The 22,042-nt window shown below is 36.3% G+C and overlaps 2 protein-coding genes across 2 annotated transcripts; one reads left to right on the top strand and one right to left on the bottom strand.

The window, feature by feature from the left end:
• Positions 1–256: 256 nt before the first annotated feature.
• On the bottom strand, positions 257–2,577 carry LOC138309381 (palmitoyltransferase ZDHHC22-like). The gene is made up of 2 exons (XM_069250569.1): positions 2,466–2,577; positions 257–1,843 (listed from the first exon to the last, which is right to left on the bottom strand). The coding sequence occupies exon 2, from the start codon at positions 1,741–1,743 to the stop codon at positions 781–783; it is 963 nt and encodes a 320-aa protein (XP_069106670.1). The 5' UTR covers positions 1,744–1,843; positions 2,466–2,577; the 3' UTR covers positions 257–780.
• Positions 2,578–6,030: 3,453 nt separating this feature from the next.
• LOC138309380 (zinc finger protein 62 homolog) lies at positions 6,031–21,643 on the top strand. The gene is made up of 4 exons (XM_069250567.1): positions 6,031–6,193; positions 7,241–7,487; positions 14,568–14,674; positions 16,011–21,643. Exons 2-4 carry the CDS (start codon positions 7,304–7,306, stop codon positions 19,878–19,880), a joined length of 4,161 nt encoding a protein of 1,386 aa, XP_069106668.1. The 5' UTR covers positions 6,031–6,193; positions 7,241–7,303; the 3' UTR covers positions 19,881–21,643.
• Positions 21,644–22,042: the final 399 nt, after the last annotated feature.

Raw genomic sequence — 22,042 nt, 5'->3', positions numbered from 1 at the left:
CTTTTTTCCTCCATAACCTTGTCCTTTGAAAATATTGAATGGACATAATAAGGAAACTTGTGATGTCTGCTTAGCAGCAACACAGTTCTATTGTCAAATTTGATATGGCCATTAATATTGTCTGCCATGTTGTTAAAAGTCACATGGATAAGCTAAGGCAGCCAATAAACATTTTATATAATATTATATATAAAAGTTTTAAACTTTAAAATTTCCAAATCCTAGATATAATAAATTCTATTAAATGAGCACAAAGGAGCTTAAATAAATGTAACAAATTAAAGTGGGGGTGGGGATGGGGGGTGCTTATTAATGAAACAAAATCTACAGCTGAATTTTAAATCTTTATGGGGATATAATAGGGTACCGTTATAATGCTGATGTTGGAGGCATCACATAGATATGTTGTAAAACATTGTTAAGCCCATAATAGAATGGGACATTTATACAACTTCAAGTTCAACTCTTCTCCAGAAGAGGGGAGGGGCGCTAATTATGGCAAATATGGTCCATTAACTTAAGAAACTCTTTGCTTGTCATATTGGTCCCAAAATCATAATGCAAATATGCACAATTAGGGTTTAAGGAGAATCTTTGCATCAAGATCCCTACAGTACTTTCGGAGAGAAAGCAGTAACAAGAATTGTTTACGGACAGACAGACTGATGGACCATGGACGAAAGGCAATTTGAATATATATATACATGTAGTCCACCATCTGATGATGGTAGGCTAAAAAGCATAATCTTGGATTTCATTATTTTTCCTATAGCTATAGAGCTACATAAACTTTGTTGATGTGATATTCCATCTTATACCGTCATCTTCACTTTTTAGGAAAGGCATCGGAAATACGAAATTAAGATACCAGTGTGGTCCGAATATTGATTTCAGATGGTTCAGTGGTGTAGTTTGAAACATTTTTCTTCCTTTCATCAGCTCGTAGCTTGTCTGTCCACTCAGTATAAGGTTGCACTGCCAGATGAAGAAATAGCTGGCCCCTCCTACCCCGACAAATGTCATGTATAACAGGAGAACAAGAAGGACCGTGGCAAAGTCCTGATATCCAAGTAACCAGAGCATCGTCGTGTAAGGGAGGAAGTACTTATAGAACTCTATGCTGAACAATGTCACATAGGTCGCACTTAGGTAGTGTTCTAGGAAATAGAACCCGTACATGGTCGCTAAAGCGCCGTAAAAACACAGGCATATGAAATACCTCTGGTTGTAAAATCCAATACAGCAACCTGTAAAGTAGCAGTGATGGTCTCGTTTTAAAATACATCGGTCACAGATATTACAATGTCGTGTTCTAATAGGTACACGGCGGTCACACCTCTGGCACATTCCCCAGTCTTCGTGCTCGCGGGCGTTGAACAGTGGCAGATCCTTCGGTGAGCAGTATAGGGATTTTACAGCACCAAGTAATATCAAACTGTAGTTCAAAAAGAAATTGGAAAGTAAAAACCAGCTGAAAGCTTTGTAGTAGAATGTGCTATCAGGGGCATGCTGTTGTATCACACAATAAAACGGTATGGTTAAATAATTTGTCACAAAAAACAAGATCACTGCGAGAGACAGAAGATAGCCCATCGCTGCATAGTTCACAAGGATGACTTTCCTACGATTGCTGGCGACAATGTCGAATTGTTGTTTACCGTCTCGATAGTCGTTTATGGACTCCATACTGGTGATAAGATTCTGTGATGTCGAAATCACACCGGAGACAGCTTTCTTCATCATGGCTGACGAGATGGCTGCACGGGTTTCGGGTTAAAAACTTTTGATTCTGTTTTCTTCTGGAATTCAAAGGGATTGTATAGTACTTTCCATTTCAACTATCCTGCAACACAAAAAAGTTCCAATTGATCAAGTATGTTGTACTGCACAAGATCATGAGCCATATACATATATGCATTTTTACTTCCATTAATTTTTCAAACATAGAGTCAATATCCTCTTTACTTCAGGGGTCACTATCACTAATGTTATATCCACCCCTGGACTATCTCAAAGTAAAACTGGAGGCAACAAAAGACACGGGTGATTTGATGCTTTGATGTACATCAAAAGAATATTGTACATATACTAGTAACGGTACACTGTCACACTGTTGTTGACTGGACCTCACTCTCTCTGTACTCTTCAAAGGAAGTCTCGGCATGCCTATGATTGGTCAGGTTTTTTTCCTGGCTGCCTGACCAGTTTTACTAAGAAATAGTCCAGGGGTGGATATAACGTCAGTGATAATAATCCTTGGAGTATCAACGATGACATTGGGGCCAAATGGTGAAATGATCATTTGCAGTTCTTCGTCGGAGTTAGAGTTGCTTCCCCTGAGCCACTCCGTTGGCGGATCAAGTTTAGAGGTGTTTAGAGAAACGTTTTATTTCGTTCTGCACCAAACGATTTTGTTTACTTCCAAAAAAAGACAGTTAAATAGCTTTACGTTTCTATATACATACCGTGAAGAGCTGTAACTGTCCTAACAACAACAACCAACAACAGAGAGTGTTTCAGCTTCTTACCGGAAGTCAGTTAGCCAACGCTGCCCATGCGCATGCTTGAATGATGGTTGCGTCGAACATTCCAAGCTAGCGGGAAGCAACGCATCGTTTTCTGATTTACAGGCTAAACAGGTGATTTTAGAGTGTGAATCCCTCCTCCAAATTGGATATTTAAATCAGTTCTCAAATATTTATGTTACAGTTGTAATAGAGCATTGAGTGTCCGTCGATTATTTTGTTTGAATTTGCCCTTTGGTTACATCTGGTCAACATGCCGTTCCGCCATTTTTTCAATTTATATATTTTCGAATAACACCAAAACAAATACATGTGGTTTTGAGTCATGTTGATTTCTAAAAATATTACACTTTATTTCGTAACATGTAATCGGTGTAAATTACTTAGTATTCATGATCAGAAGTCACTTGTTATGCCCTGTTACCCAATGTTCAAGGTTAGGGGTGGTGTGCAATATAATTTCCATGATCGCCGTCTCCGGATTTTAAATTTTGACAAAAATATGCGATATTCTCTTATCCATTCACGCCAATTGTAATTGTCATTTTATAGCCATGCTAGTTATTTGTATCTCTGGTATGCTGTTATACATGTTCAGTATACAGACTGTAACATACTTTCGTCTAGAAATCGACTTTAGTGCTACATGTACCACAGGCGTCTGCATTTGGTTTTGAAAAAATACAACGTCCTAACCCTACTATATGAGTAGGGGTAGGTTATTATATTTTTTTATCAAACCAGAAGCAACGTCCTGTGCATTTACCCCGGAATTATATTGCAGACCATTTCAGCCCAAGTAGATTCTAACTCCGCAGCTCATGATACTTGTCCCTATAAATAAGAGGCACATCCATGTCTCTCTCGAATTACTAAGGGTCAGATCGCCTTATTTAATTTTGGACAAATACATTACATAAAATAAACCATTACTGATCAATATTACACCTATCATTAAAGACCACAAGTCACATGTAAAGATCTGGACGAAGGGTACTCCAAAATTCCCAATCCATGGCTTAATTTCGTGACTGTGCCTATTTTTCAAAGCCCGTCGTGTATTAGGATGTCATTATGTCCTGTAGAGGAATCATATATAAGACTTTACGTAACAAGATCAGCTTACTTCTTCGAACCCTTCTCATCATGTCTCTATCTACGACAACTAGTCGAAGACCAATATATACAAGAATATAAAAGCTCAACTAAAATGTTATAACAGTCGTTCTCTGAATTTGTAATAAATGTGCGCATGCTCGAAAAAAATACTCCAATTTGTGTTTGTATGACTCTATATAGGTTGTAACAAATGCCTCACATGTTCAAGATAAAAAAAAAGACTGTTAATAATTGACAACTCATATGCATGCATTCAAAATATGTATATAAAACCAAAAAAATAAATAAGTATGTATTATTTAACAAATTTGATACTACTTTGATCAGGAATCAGGATTTTTATTTTATACATATGTATGTACATATAGTACATGTATACATATAGGAAATCTAAGAGAGAAAATATAGTGTTCCAGACTAGGGTTTAACGCTGAACCTTTTGTACATTACTACCGATTGAGGCTACCCATGCCATGGCTCATCCAGTTCTGCTAGTCATCATATGTTCCTTGCAAATCTGCTTTCTATGATTTCATTTTATATAAATGTGTTCTCTTTTTCTGCAGATCTAGAATGAAGCTGTGACATACAACTGATCATCAAAATGAATACAGGGGAGGCCCTGTATAATTTGCTTGAAGGTTTGTAATTTATTGCTTTTCAAAAAGAAAATCAATGTACAAAATGTATAATTATAACATCCATCTGTATTATTCCATGTTGATCTTGAAGTTTTCATTTGTTTGGATATGAAATTGACTTAAAGTCTACCAGGGCCAGGCACCATAAAAACTATACATTCTCAGACAGATGTTTTACTCAAGTATATGATTTTAAATAGACTTGAGTAAAAAATCTGTCTGAGAATAGTTTTATGGTGCTGGGGCTCAGGTGTCAGACTTTGTGATGGAAATCATATCAAACTTGACAGAACTTATATATTTTCATAAATCTCTTCCATTATATTCGTCACAAAAGTTCTGGGACATAAGCAATGCACACTCATATGTAAGACAAGTTGTTCATGAAAATTTGATCACCACTGCTATATTCATATAGGAATCTATATAAAAATGGTATGAACTTGCTTCAAAATCAATAATGGTCTTTTTGAAATTTTCTGTATCCTTTACATATTTGTTCTTTTCTGACCAGGGGCTGAGTGGTTAAGATATTTTGACATTACCACAACCCCTCTACCTATTGATTGTGAGTTAAAATCCCATGTTTAGCAGTTGCCAAGTATAGACCGTTGCTTGGTGGTTTTTCCCCATACTCCATCTTTCCTCAACCATCAATGCAAACATGGCATGTCCTAATTAGGACGTTAAAGTAATAATTAAAAACCCAACCAAAAAAACATTATAATTTATCGTTACTTTTTGTTTATTTTTAGAGTGTGATGTTTGTGGCTGTAAACATCCAACGGAAGCCTGTCCAGAACTCGGACTGAGTACAACCTCACTGACTGGAGGGACTAAGACAAGGTAGAGTACACTATTCCATTGTATTACAGAGTTACTTCCCTTGTGGATAATGACCCTGGCTATTAATAGGATGTTAAACTAATAAAACAAAAACGATCTCCTGCGGATAGGTATTAATTGTGATGTCATTATTTTGTGAGCGAAACCAGCATCATATTTTTGCTGAAATATATATATATGATGATTAGCTTGCAAGCACTTAATGTCACAATCAATACCTCTCAGCAAAGGAGGCCAAGGTGACTCTGTAATATACAAATATAGAACAATTATGATACAATATTCGGAATATCAAATTACTGATATTCTAATTTTTCCTTTTGCTGTATTTAGAATAATTAAAACTACATTTTGATTATGAATAATGAAAAATGTGATGCTTGAAATTGTGAGTGAAAAAAAAGCATCAAGGTAATATTTGCATTTCAAATGTCTGATTCAATTGGTGGAGGAAAGCCGTAGTAACCAGGAAAAGAAGCACTGGCTTATTATCAGTACTGGCAACTGCCCCTCATGGGATTTTAATTCACGATCCATATGTGGAGGGCTTGTGGTTATATGTTGGACATCTTAACCACTCAGCCACTGCAGAAAATAATGCTGTCTCCCATTGGTAGAACTGGCAAAATGATTGAACTGCTTTTAATAATATAATGACACATTACACTTTGGGTAGTCCCCAGGCACTGATCACTAGCTATTGTTGATAGTTTTTCTCCATGTACTCCAGCTTTCCTCCACCAACAAATCACCTGGCAAACATCCATCAATGACTCTTTGCTGATAAATAGGATGTTAAACTAATAAAACCATACCATATATTTTTTAAAAAGCGGTAGCAATAAGGCTCAGAAATCATTAATTACCTAACTGATGATTTTTTTTTCTTTTTCCAGGGCTTCGGCTGACGTTGCCTGATTTCCTGTTTGATATATTGACATAGGTGGGGAGGTGGGAGTGTTCACGCGGGACTCAGAACTCAGTAATAAAACACAGTTTGGACCGTTTGAAGCCAAGAAGACAACGCACGAGTTCAGTGATGATGGTGTTTTTATACTCAAGGTATTAATATATATAAGTAATGGAGGAGACTCAATAATTAGGCCAAATCAAATAATATATTTGTTTGTGAAATGAAGGTAGTGTTGTGCATGGCAATCTATTTAAAGTTTTACATGTATGGTCTGTGACTTGCTGTATTTTTGGCATAGAAAAAGTACTTAAAGTATTCTACATATTTTTCTCCGCCTCTCAAATTAAGTTTTAAACTTTCCATATTTACCGATAAGGACTTTTATGAAATTTGTATTCTCAAGCTATCAAACAATTAAATTTAAATATTGATTTTTAACGTGTACACGTTTGAAATAGCTCGGAAGTCTCTGAACTGTTCCGATCTGTACGGGTAGTGACGACATTGGTCATTGGTCAGGAGGTTCCAGATCTATATCTGATACGATCTCAGTGAGGTTTTTCCGATTTGAAACTATACTGTGGCTAAAATATTTTTAGATATGCGACATTTACCACGATTTCGTGCTTTTATGGATGCCCATCCTTATATATGGATCCATATCGGTTTTATGACAAGTTTGTGCTGGTATGAAATTACAAGAAATGCAACTTTGAAAAAAAACACTTTTTTATTTTGCTTGTTTATGATGCTCTATTAACATATATAATGGAATATACAGATCTAACAATTCTCTGTTTTGGGTTAACTCACGCTCAGCATGACTCCGATGGTCGAGCTAATCAGCTTGTTACTTTATAAAGTTTTCAGTGAAGTTGAATCTCTCTGAAGTATAAATGGCACTCTGAGGTGTTCCATGTCTTACAATCTAGGCCAGAGGTATGTTGCTGTGAATCTGATATGAGGAGTTGTTAGATTCTTGTAATGGAGCGTATCATAGGAGCATTGTAGTGGAGCAGATTTACGAGTCTATTTTATGGTCACACTTTATCTGTTCTGGGGGATGTTTTATATTCTGACAGACATATTGAGTCTTCACAAATGACATGATCGTTTACCTGGAGCTGTATTCCTCACACTCCAGTTCCACTTCAAACACTTTTCACCTCCATGCTGATAATTTCTATTGTTTGAAGGTAACAACCAAAGATGGAACCTGTATCAGTCTCGACACGACAAATGAGAATGATTGTAATTGGATGTGCTTGATTCGAGCTGCACAAACTGCCGAGGAGCAGAACTGTATCGCCTACCAAATGGGGATGAACGTGTTCTACAGTACTATTAAAGATATTCCCCCTCTCACAGAACTCCGCGTGTGGTACGCTCCTGCCTATGCCCGGAGGATTCACAAACCAGAGACTCCAGATGGCAGCAGTAAAGGTAGGTTTAGGGTAGATAACTCCTGTCATAGTAGATAACTCTTGATGTCAAGGTAAATAACTCCAGATGTTAGGGTAGATAACTCCAGATGTCAGGGTAGATAAACTCCCCATGTCAGGGAGTTATACTCCTGATGTCACAGTAGATAACTCATGATGTCAGATATAACGTACAAGAATGTCACTGTATAACTCCTGATGTCAATGGTAAGTAACTCCTGATGTTCACGGTAGATAACTATGATGTCTGTGTATATAACTTACACAGATGTCACTGTAGATAACTTCCTGATGTCATGGTATAGATAACTCCTGATGTCATGGTAGATAACTTCCAATGTCACGATAGATAACTCCTGATGTCACGGTAGGTAGAGTAATTCCCGATGTCACGGTAGGTAATTCATGATGTCATGGTAGATAACTCCTGATGTTATGGTGGATAACTCCTGATATCATGTAGATAACTCCCGATGTCAGCTGTGCTCCATACAAGAGAGTAAATACAAGAAAAAGGTGTACAAACAAATTAGATTACAAATAGCAGCTTTCAGTGAAAGTATTTGTAGTTGTATATAGCAGACAACACTTTGAAAATCGTATCAAATGTATATGACGTTTAAAAATGGAATTTGTGTCCATTTGATGTAGTAAAATACAAATTGTACTAGTCATCGAAATATCAGATATGAAACATTCATAACGCCACTATCCATATCCAAGCTGGTAAAATTTCAACTCGCCAAATCAGAAATATGCTTGCAACATTGAAAGTAAAATTAAAAGCAACCATATTTATTGACATTTTATTATATTTATTTTCGTGGGTCCTTTTCATTGTTATGTATGTAAAAACCCAAAAATGTTGGAAAATTTTAGCATCACTGTAGTTCATTATGTAACAACAATTTATTTTCAGAATTTGGGGCATTTTGTGCAAATGGAAAACTAGTTACATATGATTTAAGTATCACTCGCAATTGTCTAAGCTCACATATAATGAAACAGCAGGTTTGTATAGCCTTAATAAAAGTAGACTAAATAGGTCTGTAATGGTACCTTGTTTTTTACATCTGAATTCTCTGTCTCTCTACTTCTACCCCTAGGCCCTTTCATAAGGTCAATATAATATGTAATTCAACACATTTGGCCAGTTGGCGAAAGTTAATTTTGAACCCTATCCACTACAAAAATATGACATTTGGTTCCTCATTACAGTATCAGTTCTTGTCATATATATATGCTATATATATATAGCTATAAGAGGTCAAAGAAAGTAGTAAATCATCAACAGGATTTTCCGAGATGACACGGGATCCAATCAAACATAAGTCTGTTGGATCGAATTCCTTCATATGGTAAATATGGGACAAGGAAGTAATTCCAACCGTGTAGTGGACAAAACAAAATTGTTCAAATTTTTCGAGGCGATCTGATCTGATACAGTAATACAGAGTTGTTGTTTTACAGTGATGCTGGGTATGCTATGATAATACTATAGTAATACAGAGTTGTTGTTTTACAGTGATGCTGGGTATGCTATGATAATACTATAGTAATACAGAGTTGTTGTTTTACAGTGATGCTGGGTATGCTATGATAATACTATAGTAATACAGAGTTGTTGTTTTACAGTGATGCTGGGTATGCTATGATAATACTATAGTAATACAGAGTTGTTGTTTTTACAGTGATGCTGGGTATGCTATGATAATACTATAGTAATACAGAGTTGTTGTTTTACAGTGATGCTGGGTATGCTATGATAATACTATAGTAATACAGAGTTGTTGTTTTACAGTGATGCTGGGTATGCTATGATAATACTATAGTAATACAGAGTTGTTGTTTTACAGTGATGCTGGGTATGCTATGATAATACTATAGTAATACAGAGTTGTTGTTTTACAGTGATGCTGGGTATGCTATGATAATACTATAGTAATACAGAGTTGTTGTTTTACAGTGATGCTGGGTATGCTATGATAATACTATAGTAATACAGAGTTGTTGTTTTACAGTGATGCTGGATATGCTATGATAATACTATAGTAATACAGAGTTGTTGTTTTACAGTGAAGCTGGGTATGCTATGATAATACTATAGTAATACAGAGTTGTTGTTTTACAGTGATGCTGGGTATGCTATGATAATACTATAGTAATACAGAGTTGTTGTTTTACAGTGATGCTGGGTATGCTATGATAATACTATAGTAATACAGAGTTGTTGTTTTACAGTGATGCTGGGTATGCTATGATAATACTATAGTAATACAGAGTTGTTGTTTTACAGTGATGCTGGGTATGCTATGATAATACTATAGTAATACAGAGTTGTTGTTTTACAGTGATGCTGGGTATGCTATGATAATACTATAGTAATACAGAGTTGTTGTTTTACAGTGATGCTGGGTATGCTATGATAATACTATAGTAATACAGAGTTGTTGTTTTACAGTGATGCTGGGTATGCTATGATAATACTATAGTAATACAGAGTTGTTGTTTTACAGTGATGCTGGGTATGCTATGATAATACTATAGTAATACAGAGTTGTTGTTTTACAGTGATGCTGGGTATGCTATGATAATACTATAGTAATACAGAGTTGTTGTTTTACAGTGATGCTGGGTATGCTATGATAATACTATAGTAATACAGAGTTGTTGTTTTACAGTGATGCTGGGTATGCTATGATAATACTATAGTAATACAGAGTTGTTGTTTTACAGTGATGCTGGGTATGCTATGATAATACTATAGTAATACAGAGTTGTTGTTTTACAGTGATGCTGGGTATGCTATGATAATTACTATAGTAATACAGAGTTGTTGTTTTACAGTGATGCTGGGTATGCTATGATAATACTATAGTAATACAGAGTTGTTGTTTTACAGTGATGCTGGGTATGCTATGATAATACTATAGTAAAATACAGAGTTGTTGTTTTACAGTGATGCTGGATATGCTATGATAATACTATAGTAATACAGAGTTGTTGTTTTACAGTGATGCTGGGTAATGCTATGATAATACTATAGTAATACAGAGTTGTTGTTTTACAGTGATGCTGGGTATGCTATGATAATACTATAGTAATACAGAGTTGTTGTTTTACAGTGATGCTGGGCATGCTATGATAATACTATAGTAATACAGAGTTGTTGTTTTACAGTGATGCTGGGTATGCTATGATAATACTATAGTAATACAGAGTTGTTGTTTTACAGTGATGCTGGGTATGCTATGATAATACTATAGTAATACAGAGTTGTTGTTTTACAGTGATGCTGGGTATGCTATGATAATACTATAGTAATACAGAGTTGTTGTTTTACAGTGATGCTGGGTATGCTATGATAATACTATAGTAATACAGAGTTGTTGTTTTACAGTGATGCTGGGTATGCTATGATAATACTATAGTAATACAGAGTTGTTGTTTTACAGTGATGCTGGGTATGCTATGATAATACTATAGTAATACAGAGTTGTTGTTTTACAGTGATGCTGGGTATGCTATGATAATACTATAGTAATACAGAGTTGTTGTTTTACAGTGATGCTGGGTATGCTATGATAATACTATAGTAATACAGAGTTGTTGTTTTACAGTGATGCTGGGTATGCTATGATAATACTATAGTAATACAGAGTTGTTGTTTTACAGTGATGCTGGGTATGCTATGATAATACTATAGTAATACAGAGTTGTTGTTTTACAGTGATGCTGGGTATGCTATGATAATACTATAGTAATACAGAGTTGTTGTTTTACAGTGATGCTGGGTATGCTATGATAATACTATAGTAATACAGAGTTGTTGTTTTACAGTGATGCTGGGTATGCTATGATAATACTATAGTAATACAGAGTTGTTGTTTTACAGTGATAGCTGGGTATGCTATGATAATACTATAGTAATACAGAGTTGTTGTTTTACAGTGATGCTGGGTATGCTATGATAATACTATAGTAATACAGAGTTGTTGTTTTACAGTGATGCTGGGTATGCTATGATAATACTATAGTAATACAGAGTTGTTGTTTTACAGTGATGCTGGGTATGCTATGATAATACTATAGTAATACAGAGTTGTTGTTTTACAGTGATGCTGGGTATGCTATGATAATACTATAGTAATACAGAGTTGTTGTTTTACAGTGATGCTGGGTATGCTATGATAATACTAAAGTAATACAGAGTTGTTGTTTTTACAGTGATGCTGGGTATGCTATGATAATACTATAGTAATACAGAGTTGTTGTTTTACAGTGATGCTGGGATGCTATGATAATACTATAGTAATACAGAGTTGTTGTTTTACAGTGATGCTGGGTATGCTATGATAATACTATAGTAATACAGAGTTGTTGTTTTACAGTGATGCTGGGTATGCTATGATAATACTATAGTAATACAGAGTTGTTGTTTTACAGTGATGCTGGGTATGCTATGATAATACTATAGTAATACAGAGTTGTTGTTTTACAGTGATGCTGGGTATGCTATGATAATACTATAGTAATACAGAGTTGTTGTTTTACAGTGATGCTGGGTATGCTATGATAATACTATAGTAATACAGAGTTGTTGTTTTACAGTGATGCTGGGTATGCTATGATAATACTATAGTAATACAGAGTTGTTGTTTTACAGTGATGCTGGGTATGCTATGATAATACTATAGTAATACAGAGTTGTTGTTTTACAGTGATGCTGGGTATGCTATGATAATACTATAGTAATACAGAGTTGTTGTTTTACAGTGATGCTGGGTATGCTATGATAATACTATAGTAATACAGAGTTGTTGTTTTACAGTGATGCTGGGTACGCTATGATAATACTACAGTAATACAGAGTTGTTGTTTTACAGTGATGCTGGGTATGCTATGATAATACTATAGTAATACAGAGTTGTTGTTTTACAGTGAAGCTGGATATGCTATGATAATACTATAGAAATACAGAGTTGTTGTTTTACAGTGATGCTGGGTATGCTATGATAATACTATAGTAATACAGAGTTGTTGTTTTACAGTGATGCTGGGTATGCTATGATAATACTATAGTAATACAGAGTTGTTGTTTTACAGTGATGCTGGGTACGCTATGATAATACTATAGTAATACAGAGTTGTTGTTTTACAGTGATGCTGGGTATGCTATGATAATACTATAGTAATACAGAGTTGTTGTTTTACAGTGATGCTGGGTATGCTATGATAATACTATAGTAATACAGAGTTGTTGTTTTACAGTGATGCTGGGGTATGCTATGATAATACTATAGTAATACAGAGTTGTTGTTTTACAGTGATGCTGGGTATGCTATGATAATACTATAGTAATACAGAGTTGTTGTTTTACAGTGATGCTGGGTATGCTATGATAATACTATAGTAATACAGAGTTGTTGTTTTACAGTGATGCTGGGTATGCTATGATAATACTATAGTAATACAGAGTTGTTGTTTTACAGTGATGCTGGGTATGCTATGATAATACTATAGTAATACAGAGTTGTTGTTTTACAGTGATGCTGGGTATGCTATGATAATACTATAGTAATACAGAGTTGTTGTTTTACAGTGATGCTGGGTATGCTATGATAATACTATAGTAATACAGAGTTGTTGTTTTACAGTGATGCTGGGTATGCTATGATAATACTATAGTAATACAGAGTTGTTGTTTTACAGTGATGCTGGGTATGCTATGATAATACTATAGTAATACAGAGTTGTTGTTTTACAGTGATGCTGGGTATGCTATGATAATACTATAGTAATACAGAGTTGTTGTTTTACAGTGATGCTGGGTATGCTATGATAATACTATATAGTAATACAGAGTTGTTGTTTTACAGTGAAGCTGGGTATGCTATGATAATACTATAGTAATACAGAGTTGTTGTTTTACAGTGATGCTGGGTATGCTATGATAATACTATAGTAATACAGAGTTGTTGTTTTACAGTGATGCTGGGTATGCTATGATAATACTATAGTAATACAGAGTTGTTGTTTTACAGTGATGCTGGGTATGCTATGATAATACTATAGTAATACAGAGTTGTTGTTTTACAGTGATGCTGGGTATGCTATGATAATACTATAGTAATACAGAGTTGTTGTTTTACAGTGATGCTGGGTATGCTATGATAATACTATAGTAATACAGAGTTGTTGTTTTACAGTGATGCTGGGTATGCTATGATAATACTATAGTAATACAGAGTTGTTGTTTTACAGTGATGCTGGGTATGCTATGATAATACTATAGTAATACAGAGTTGTTGTTTTACAGTGATGCTGGGTATGCTATGATAATACTATAGTAATACAGAGTTGTTGTTTTACAGTGATGCTGGTATGCTATGATAATACTATATGAGTATAATCTATTATACAGGTACGTGATACTGTATGTATGATAATACTATAGTAATACAGAGTTGTTGTTTTACAGTGATGCTGGGTATGCTATGATAATACTATAGTAATACAGAGTTGTTGTTTTACAGTGATGCTGGGTATGCTATGATAATACTATAGTAATACAGAGTTGTTGTTTTACAGTGATGCTGGGTATGCTATGATAATACTATAGTAATACAGAGTTGTTGTTTTACAGTGATGCTGGGTATGCTATGATAATACTATAGTAATACAGAGTTGTTGTTTTACAGTGATGCTGGGTATGCTATGATAATACTATAGTAATACAGAGTTGTTGTTTTACAGTGATGTGGGTATGCTATGATAATACTATAGTAATACAGAGTTTGTTGTTTTACAGTGATGCTGGGTATGCTATGATAATACTATAGTAATACAGAGTTGTTGTTTTACAGTGATCTGGGTATGCTATGATAATACTATAGTAATACAGAGTTGTTGTTTTACAGTGATGCTGGGTATGCTATGATAATACTATAGTAATACAGAGTTGTTGTTTTACAGTGATAGTGGGTATGCTATGATAATACTATAGTAACACAGAGTTGTTGTTTTACAGTGATGCTATGCTATGATAATACTATAGTAATACAGAGTTGTTGTTTTACAGTGATGCTGGGTATGCAGGTCATCTATCCCTCCGTGGAACACCTCCCTGATACGGAGCAGACACAGCCACCAACTACAGTCGAGGCCCAACCACAGGTAGCTGTCAATGTACGTGTATTTTGTCATCCTTACTACTCCTTGGGTTATTAACACTGCTGTTATATCCACCCCTGGAATATTTCATAGCAAAACTGGAAGCAGTTCAAGAGCAAAAAAAAATGACCAATTGCAAGCCTTCACAGACTTCTTTTGAAGTTTGGTGTCTCCAGACTTCCTTTGAAGATTATCGAGACACCAAACATCAAAGCCACACAGTCAGTCATATTGTACTGTTATTCAATTAGTTTGATGTACATCAAAGGATCTGTAACAGGAGAGGAGAAAATGTAGCGGTCAGACTGGGAATTCGAATCTGGGACCCTCCGAATACTAGCCGAGTGCTCACCCCACGGAGCTACCTGGTTACCGATGATCGACCCAGTCCAATCCCGCTACACTCCTCCCTCCTTTCTCGAAGTCTTCGCCGTTGAAGACATACGAGACCCCACCAAACACCACCACTGTGGGTTATTTAGTTGGGCGCCCATTTTGTAACAGGAGTGTAGGGGGATAGGACTGGGGGTCCATCAACGGTGACCAGGTAGCTCCGTCGATAGAGCACTTGGCTAGTAATCTGAGGGTCCAGGGTTCGATCACGGTCTGACTGCTACATTTTCTCCTCTCCTGTTACAGATCAATCTACCTTTTCATCTGTGGTCTGATACAGAGCCCTCGGTTTCGTTATGACATATTCCAGGTGTAGATATAACAACAGTAATTGTAACTCCTAAAATATAATATCCTGAGGTTAATACATTCAAACCTCAAACCACTTATAAACAGGCCCTTCCAGTGAAACAAGTTAACCAGGTGTGACTGTATTATTGATTCAATCTTGCTTGAAACAAACATTTTCATTGGCTTAACTCACTGACCCCTGCAAAATTCATAGTGAGCTCTTTTAGCCTTTGGATTATAGAAGAGTTCAAATGAATCTTCAGGGGTGAATTTCATACTATCATATCTCATAACGTAAAGACTGACGTCACTATTTGTGACATTACATCTGCATGATTGGCTGAAACAGTTGTGTTATGATTTCAAAGACAAAGAGTTCCTGAAAGATAAAGTAAAAAAGAAAAAAGGAAAAGATTAAGTTAAGGAGCCGTCCTTAAAATCTGTAATGCTTTCCTTTTAAAACTTGAAGTAAATTCCTTAAAATTAATGTTCGTGAAACTCAACCCTGGTTTATAACGATGTACTGCTGTAATGAATGAGAAATTCAGCTCATAGTACATAAGTACTGATTTTGAATTAAAGGAAACAAACATGTTATGACTGAACATGCGTCTGTTGCTATTATGCTTGTTGATGGTACTTTTATAATTTCCATTTGTTGTTGCAGGCATCTGCTGTTACAACTGATGAGGACGGAACATCAAGCTATACCTGTAAACGATGTGGAGATTCCTTTGACTCTGTCTCTACACTAGCTTTGCACTTGCGGCAACACATTTTGCCAGGCTATTCTCCAACGTCCTATAAATTACCGCAAATCAATCTTAAACCAAAGAAAAGGGGGAGAAAACCTAAAAAGCCATTGGTGTTAAAGCTTGAAAAAAAGAAGGAAGTTGAGATACAAGAGGAAGTAGAAATTGGGGAAGGTGATGAGTCTGTCAAAGATGATGGTGAGAATGATGATGGTAGTGATGTGGAATTTACACCAATCGTCATTGCTGGAATCAAGATGGAAGGGCGTCGCATTCAACCTAGGCGTAGTTTAAAGGGTAAAAGAACTTCAGGCTTTGAAGCCGACAAGAACTTTGTGTCTGTGAAGATTAAAACGGAGAAGTCTGATGATGGCTATGGAGGCCCGTCTTCAAAAGTTAGTGTTCCTTCAACTGAAACTCCTGTAAAGTCTGCATCAGAGAATGATGCAGCTGGTCGTTGTTCTGTGACAGGTAAAAGGAAAGATATTGAGGGTATGAGTTCAACCCCTTCTCATAAAAAGCGAAAAAGAGGAAGACCGCGGAAATACAAACAATTTGAAAATGAAGAATCAACAAATAAAGATGAAGCTCTTGTACAAATGGAAACTATCTTGGATAAAGGTGACGGCAAGGAGTTCAATCAAGTTCAAGAAGATGGCAAAAGAGTTGCTCTCTTACATACACAAAAAGATGAAAGAAATGAAAAACAAAAGATTACTCTTTCTGCAGAAATAACAGAAAGAAGTCCCTCACCAGCCATGGATAAAAGTAACGATGAGTCTCGTCAAGATGGTTCTGGCGATCATGCTGTTTTAAGCAAAAATACCCAAGAAATAAATAATGGAATTCTTCAGAACAAGGAAACATCACGTGATCATGAGGACAGCTATATGTCGACAAAAAGCATAATAATAGGGGCTAGCTATATTGTTGAAACCACTCCACAAGTTGAGGATATATCTAGGGTAGAACCAACGTCAAATTTGATTGAATCAGATAAGGTCCATGCTGATGACATAAGTTCCAGTGTCAATTTAGTATCGAGCACCGAAGTACAGAGCAGCGCAGAAGGTATTCACGTCCCTAGCGTTCAGTCTATAGAAAATTTGGCCGTGGATGATGATCTCCAAAACATCCTGGATGAGTTGGACAAGAGTGACGAAAACGGCCAAAGAATCTCTCCATCTTTGGACGAGGAGACGATTGCTCCTGTGAAAACGAAGGATTTGGCAGAGATAGAAACTGAAGAAAGTGCTAATAAAGATACTCAAACTCCTGCAGATGATGAAGAAGAGAAAGCTGACGAAAACGATGATGTGAATCCTCCAGATGATGAAGAGAAGAAATCGAATGAAAATGATGATGTGAATCGTTCGAGTCAATCCGAGGATGACACAGAACAGAGTGATCCTTCCGGCATTCCCTTTCATGACTATGTTAAGACAACAAAACTGTTAAACCCTGAACATGAGGAGAGTGATCATGAGGACAATACAGGCGCTAAACGAAAACAAAAATTATTAGAAGGAGATTACATGAAGCAAATGAAAGTGGAAAACACGCCTGAAGGTAAACATTACATATGCAGAGTATGTGATAAGAAATTTCTACAAGAGAAATATTTTCGACTCCACTACCCCGCCCATACGGGGAAGTTCAAATGCGATAAATGTGGTGTGAAATTTTGTAGGAATGACACTCTGAAGCGACACAAATGTGCGGTTATCAACAACGGAACTGAATCAAACAAGGAGTCCAAGGTAGCGATGTACTTGTGTGATATATGTAACCAGGAATTCGCCAATGAGAAGTATCTGTTTAGACATTATGCTATTCATACCAATATTTTCCAATGCATGAGATGTAATAAGTCTTTCTCCCGTAAGGATTCACTTCAGAGACACATATTAAAATGTTGCCCGGAAGACGCAGAAGAGTACTCTGTATTCTGCTGTAGAAAGTGCAAGAGAACCTTTGCCACAGTGCTTGGCCGAGACAACCACGAAACGCACTGTAAACAGAGAATGTGTCAGGTATGTTATAGTGTTTTTGAATCCGAAAAGATACTCGAAGCACACTCTTATACATGCCAACCAGAGTCAACTGCCAAAAAAACAGTCAAATACAACTGCAGCTACTGCAAGAAAGCGTTCAGCAACCTCAACTACCTTAAACAACACATTCAGATCCATGAAGGAGGGTATGTCTGTCGGCTATGTGAAAGGAAGCTGAAGACACACGAAGAAAAGGAAGAGCACGAGATATTCTGCAGGGCATCGTCGGTTATAGCAAACAGTGGCAAGACTGCATGTCCACTTTGTGGAGATTTCTTCAACAATATCAAGCTCTTCAAGGAACATTACATTGCCCACACTCATCCTCACCAATGCGACAAATGTCGGAAACGGTTTATCAAGGTCGGAAGTTTACATAGTCACGTTTGTACTACCAACCGGGAAAACGATGTACTTCTGTCTTGTAACGTATGCAATAAAGATTTCCGAAGCGAACGGATGTTATTGCGACACATGGACATGCATCAGGAACACAAGATTCAGTGTCAGATTTGTGATATGAAGTTTCACCGAAGGGATCTCTACTTGAAGCATATCTGCAAGAACTCTGATGGTACGGTTATGGACATACCGAGAAATGCTGCGGTGAAAGCCCAGCAAGAAAAACTTGTATGCCATATTTGTGGTAAAAACTTTGTTAGCTCCAGTAATTTGAACAAACACATGAAAGTGCATGGAGAAAAGACATATGTATGTCACATATGTAATAAGAAGTTTCATTACTATGAATATCTGCGCGTCCATCTTGAGGGATTCCACAACAAAAAGTACCAATATCAATGCTCTGTATGCGGGAAGATTTTGACGTCGAAACCAGGACTAACCTCTCATGTCAAACAGTTCCATTCAGATGAGAAGGAGACTCATCCATGCCCAACATGTGGCAAAGTATTTAGTCAGAAGGGCAACATGAAAACACATATGTATTCGCACACAAAAGAGCGAGGATTCCATTGTCCTTTCTGTTCAAAAGCATTCAAGTATCCGGACCAACTGAACAGGCACAAGCTTATCCACACGATGCAGAACAAACTTCAGTGCGATCACTGTGAAAGGAAGTTCACCAAGCTGTACGATTTGAAGAAGCACTTTGAGCTATTCCATAGTGGTATGATGTATGTGTGTGACGTGTGTGGCGCACGTACAGGACACAGACACACCATGGTACGTCATTACAAAAGGAAACATCCGGAATCCGCAGACCGAGCAAAAGAACCATCGTTCCTTGACTCGCTGTTCAGGCATGTCGATAAAGAGCCAGTCGTCTCAAATGAAGAAATAATCGAGGATCCGTTACCATCAGATGGAATGCAAGTTAACAATTTAATCAATGCGGAGGACCTTGTGCCACAGTCAGCCGCGGGAGTACTGAGGAGTCTGTCTCATACTGGGGCTGTCGACCAACCCATCATTGTAGCAGACGGTGCCACCGTGATTCAGAACCCTGACGGTACCATTTCTATGCCGGGACAGGAAGGAACATTCAGTATAGAAAACATTCAACAGACTGTGGAAGGACCCGATGGTCAGTCAACTGTGGTCATTCTACAATTCGTCAGTCCACAGGACCAGGAAAACGTGGAAGAGGAAGTACAGGTTCAGCAGCTGGACACTCAGGTCGTGACCGCTAGTACCGAACAGGGCGAAGATGTCGAGGCGTACATACAGTCATACGTAGTTAGTGAAGGCCAGATACAGACCACAGTTTAGATACTTCACTGTTTATATTCTGCCTTTGCATATTAAAGAGCTATCTCCATTATGGGTAGGTATCTATCATGACGTCATTATTTTGTGAACTAAATTCACAGCGTTTGCTATGAAAAGTATGATCTTACGCTCACAAACACATCGCATTGCGTCAGAATTGATACATACCCGCAAGGGCAGATAACTCTGTAGTATGCAAAGACAAAATATATGATTAACAGAACTACGGTAAAAGAACAAAAAGAGCGATAATTTTAAAAGAATGTTTTTTTTCTATTTATTTTTTTTTCGCGAAATTAAATACCCGCGAATAATGTAGAAAGAATGATAAGTTGATAAACTGTAAAATTTATTTATTTTTGAAACTGACAAATGCGCGAACATTTCTCTTGCGAAGAGGTTATTGCACAATTTTCTTTCCGCACAAACAAAAACATGGCTATTGAATTCCTTATATGATTACGCTAATTGGATTTACTATATCGCCAATGCCGATGTTAATGTTTAACTTGACGCTACCTTCTTGTTTCAGTAATGCATTCAAAAGGTACATGAGCTAAGTCAAGATATACTTGATGAACTTATTATATATCTACCAAATCGTCTATATAGTGATGTATGAATTAATTTAATCTTCAGATTAAATTTGGATATTTTGACAATCACTGTCCACCAAAACAAAACCAGTGTATATTCCTGAAATAGGAATCACTTTCTGTATCTTCCCTGTCACTCAATTATCATGGAAGTTTTGTGTTTCCATCTGCATAGCAAATTTTATGTCTTTGTGATTAACCGGAGTTACTTCTCTTCGTATCACTCTATGAGCACAGGGGAAATAACTCTGACAGATCAGAGAGATCCTATGTGCGAGTACGTTGTATTAGTTATCCAAATTTTGGTAAAGGAATGACCTAACATGTAGGGAAGATTTTATTATCGTTTGGATTTCTTTTTGATCATTTTCATCCATCACAGTTACTTCCCTTTTTTCATTTCGTCAGTACTGATGTCCGTGGAACGAAGGGAAGTCACTCTGGTAGAGCGGAATATTTACTGATTAGCACTTCTCTCGTCTTTAATTTCTAACATTTGGAAAAAACATCATTGTGATAGAATTATCATTAAGATGTCATAATGAATAATCAAGAGCACAAACTCATCATATTTTTGTTTTTAATACTTTTTACTGCAACATTTGATTTCTAGAAATATGATGCATGCAATCTTTTATAGATATACCAAAGGGATTGATTATTACAGTGTAATTATGATTATTTTTAATTGTAAAACCTTATTTATATAGTTGTCAATGACATACATTTTTGCGGTAGTCTTATTTTCGTGTTTTAACGCAAAGGTTACTATTGGTTTGTTGTGTAGTGATGGTGTAGATAATAGGTTTGGATTTTTTTCACAAAGCTAAAAGTGACACGACACTAAAATGTGATTACGCGAGATTGATGTATCTCAGTTCCCATTATACAGGCAATATTTCTTCACATGAATTTCAAGTGATTTCAAATTCACGTGGAATTCTCTTGAAGAACTGTTGTCCGTGTACAAACTTGTAGTTTAATACAAATATTTATAACAATGATTTTCAATTATTGCTTCTTCTCGAGTATTTATTAAATTATTATATAAATTGTTTCCAGTTCGTTTGTACAACCTTTGTTACATTTATTATCATTCGATATTACAATTACTCTGATGCACGTTCCTGTTTGCAGTTGAATAAAATTTGATAACTTTTATTTCTATTTGATTCTTGTAGTCTATTTCGAAATTAGAATGTGGTATATTTATGATATGGGAGCATCGTCACAGCAAACTACTGTATAACATGATATATCTGTGGACAATTTTCGTTTGGTGGGCAGAAATTTGTGTGGTTTGCAGATAGATCAGTGACAACAATGTTATACAAAACGTGATTCGTTGTTTTCTATTTGTATACAACGTAAATTTCGGTCCAACGAAAATTTGATGTTATACAGTATTAATATCGAGGGTTTTTGGGTGGGTTTTTTTTGGGTGGGGGGGGGGGGATCGACAGGACCCCATTCCTACCTGAAAAATACCAAATTTTCCGCTCTCGGTAGCATCAATTCCCAATTAATATTTCAGATGTATAGTTTATGTATAAATATAAATCGATT

Source organism: Argopecten irradians, chromosome 15 (genome assembly GCF_041381155.1).
Source record: "Argopecten irradians isolate NY chromosome 15, Ai_NY, whole genome shotgun sequence".
NCBI classification, from domain to species: Eukaryota; Metazoa; Mollusca; class Bivalvia; order Pectinida; family Pectinidae; genus Argopecten; species Argopecten irradians.
This window is presented reverse-complemented; position numbering and strand designations above follow the sequence as displayed.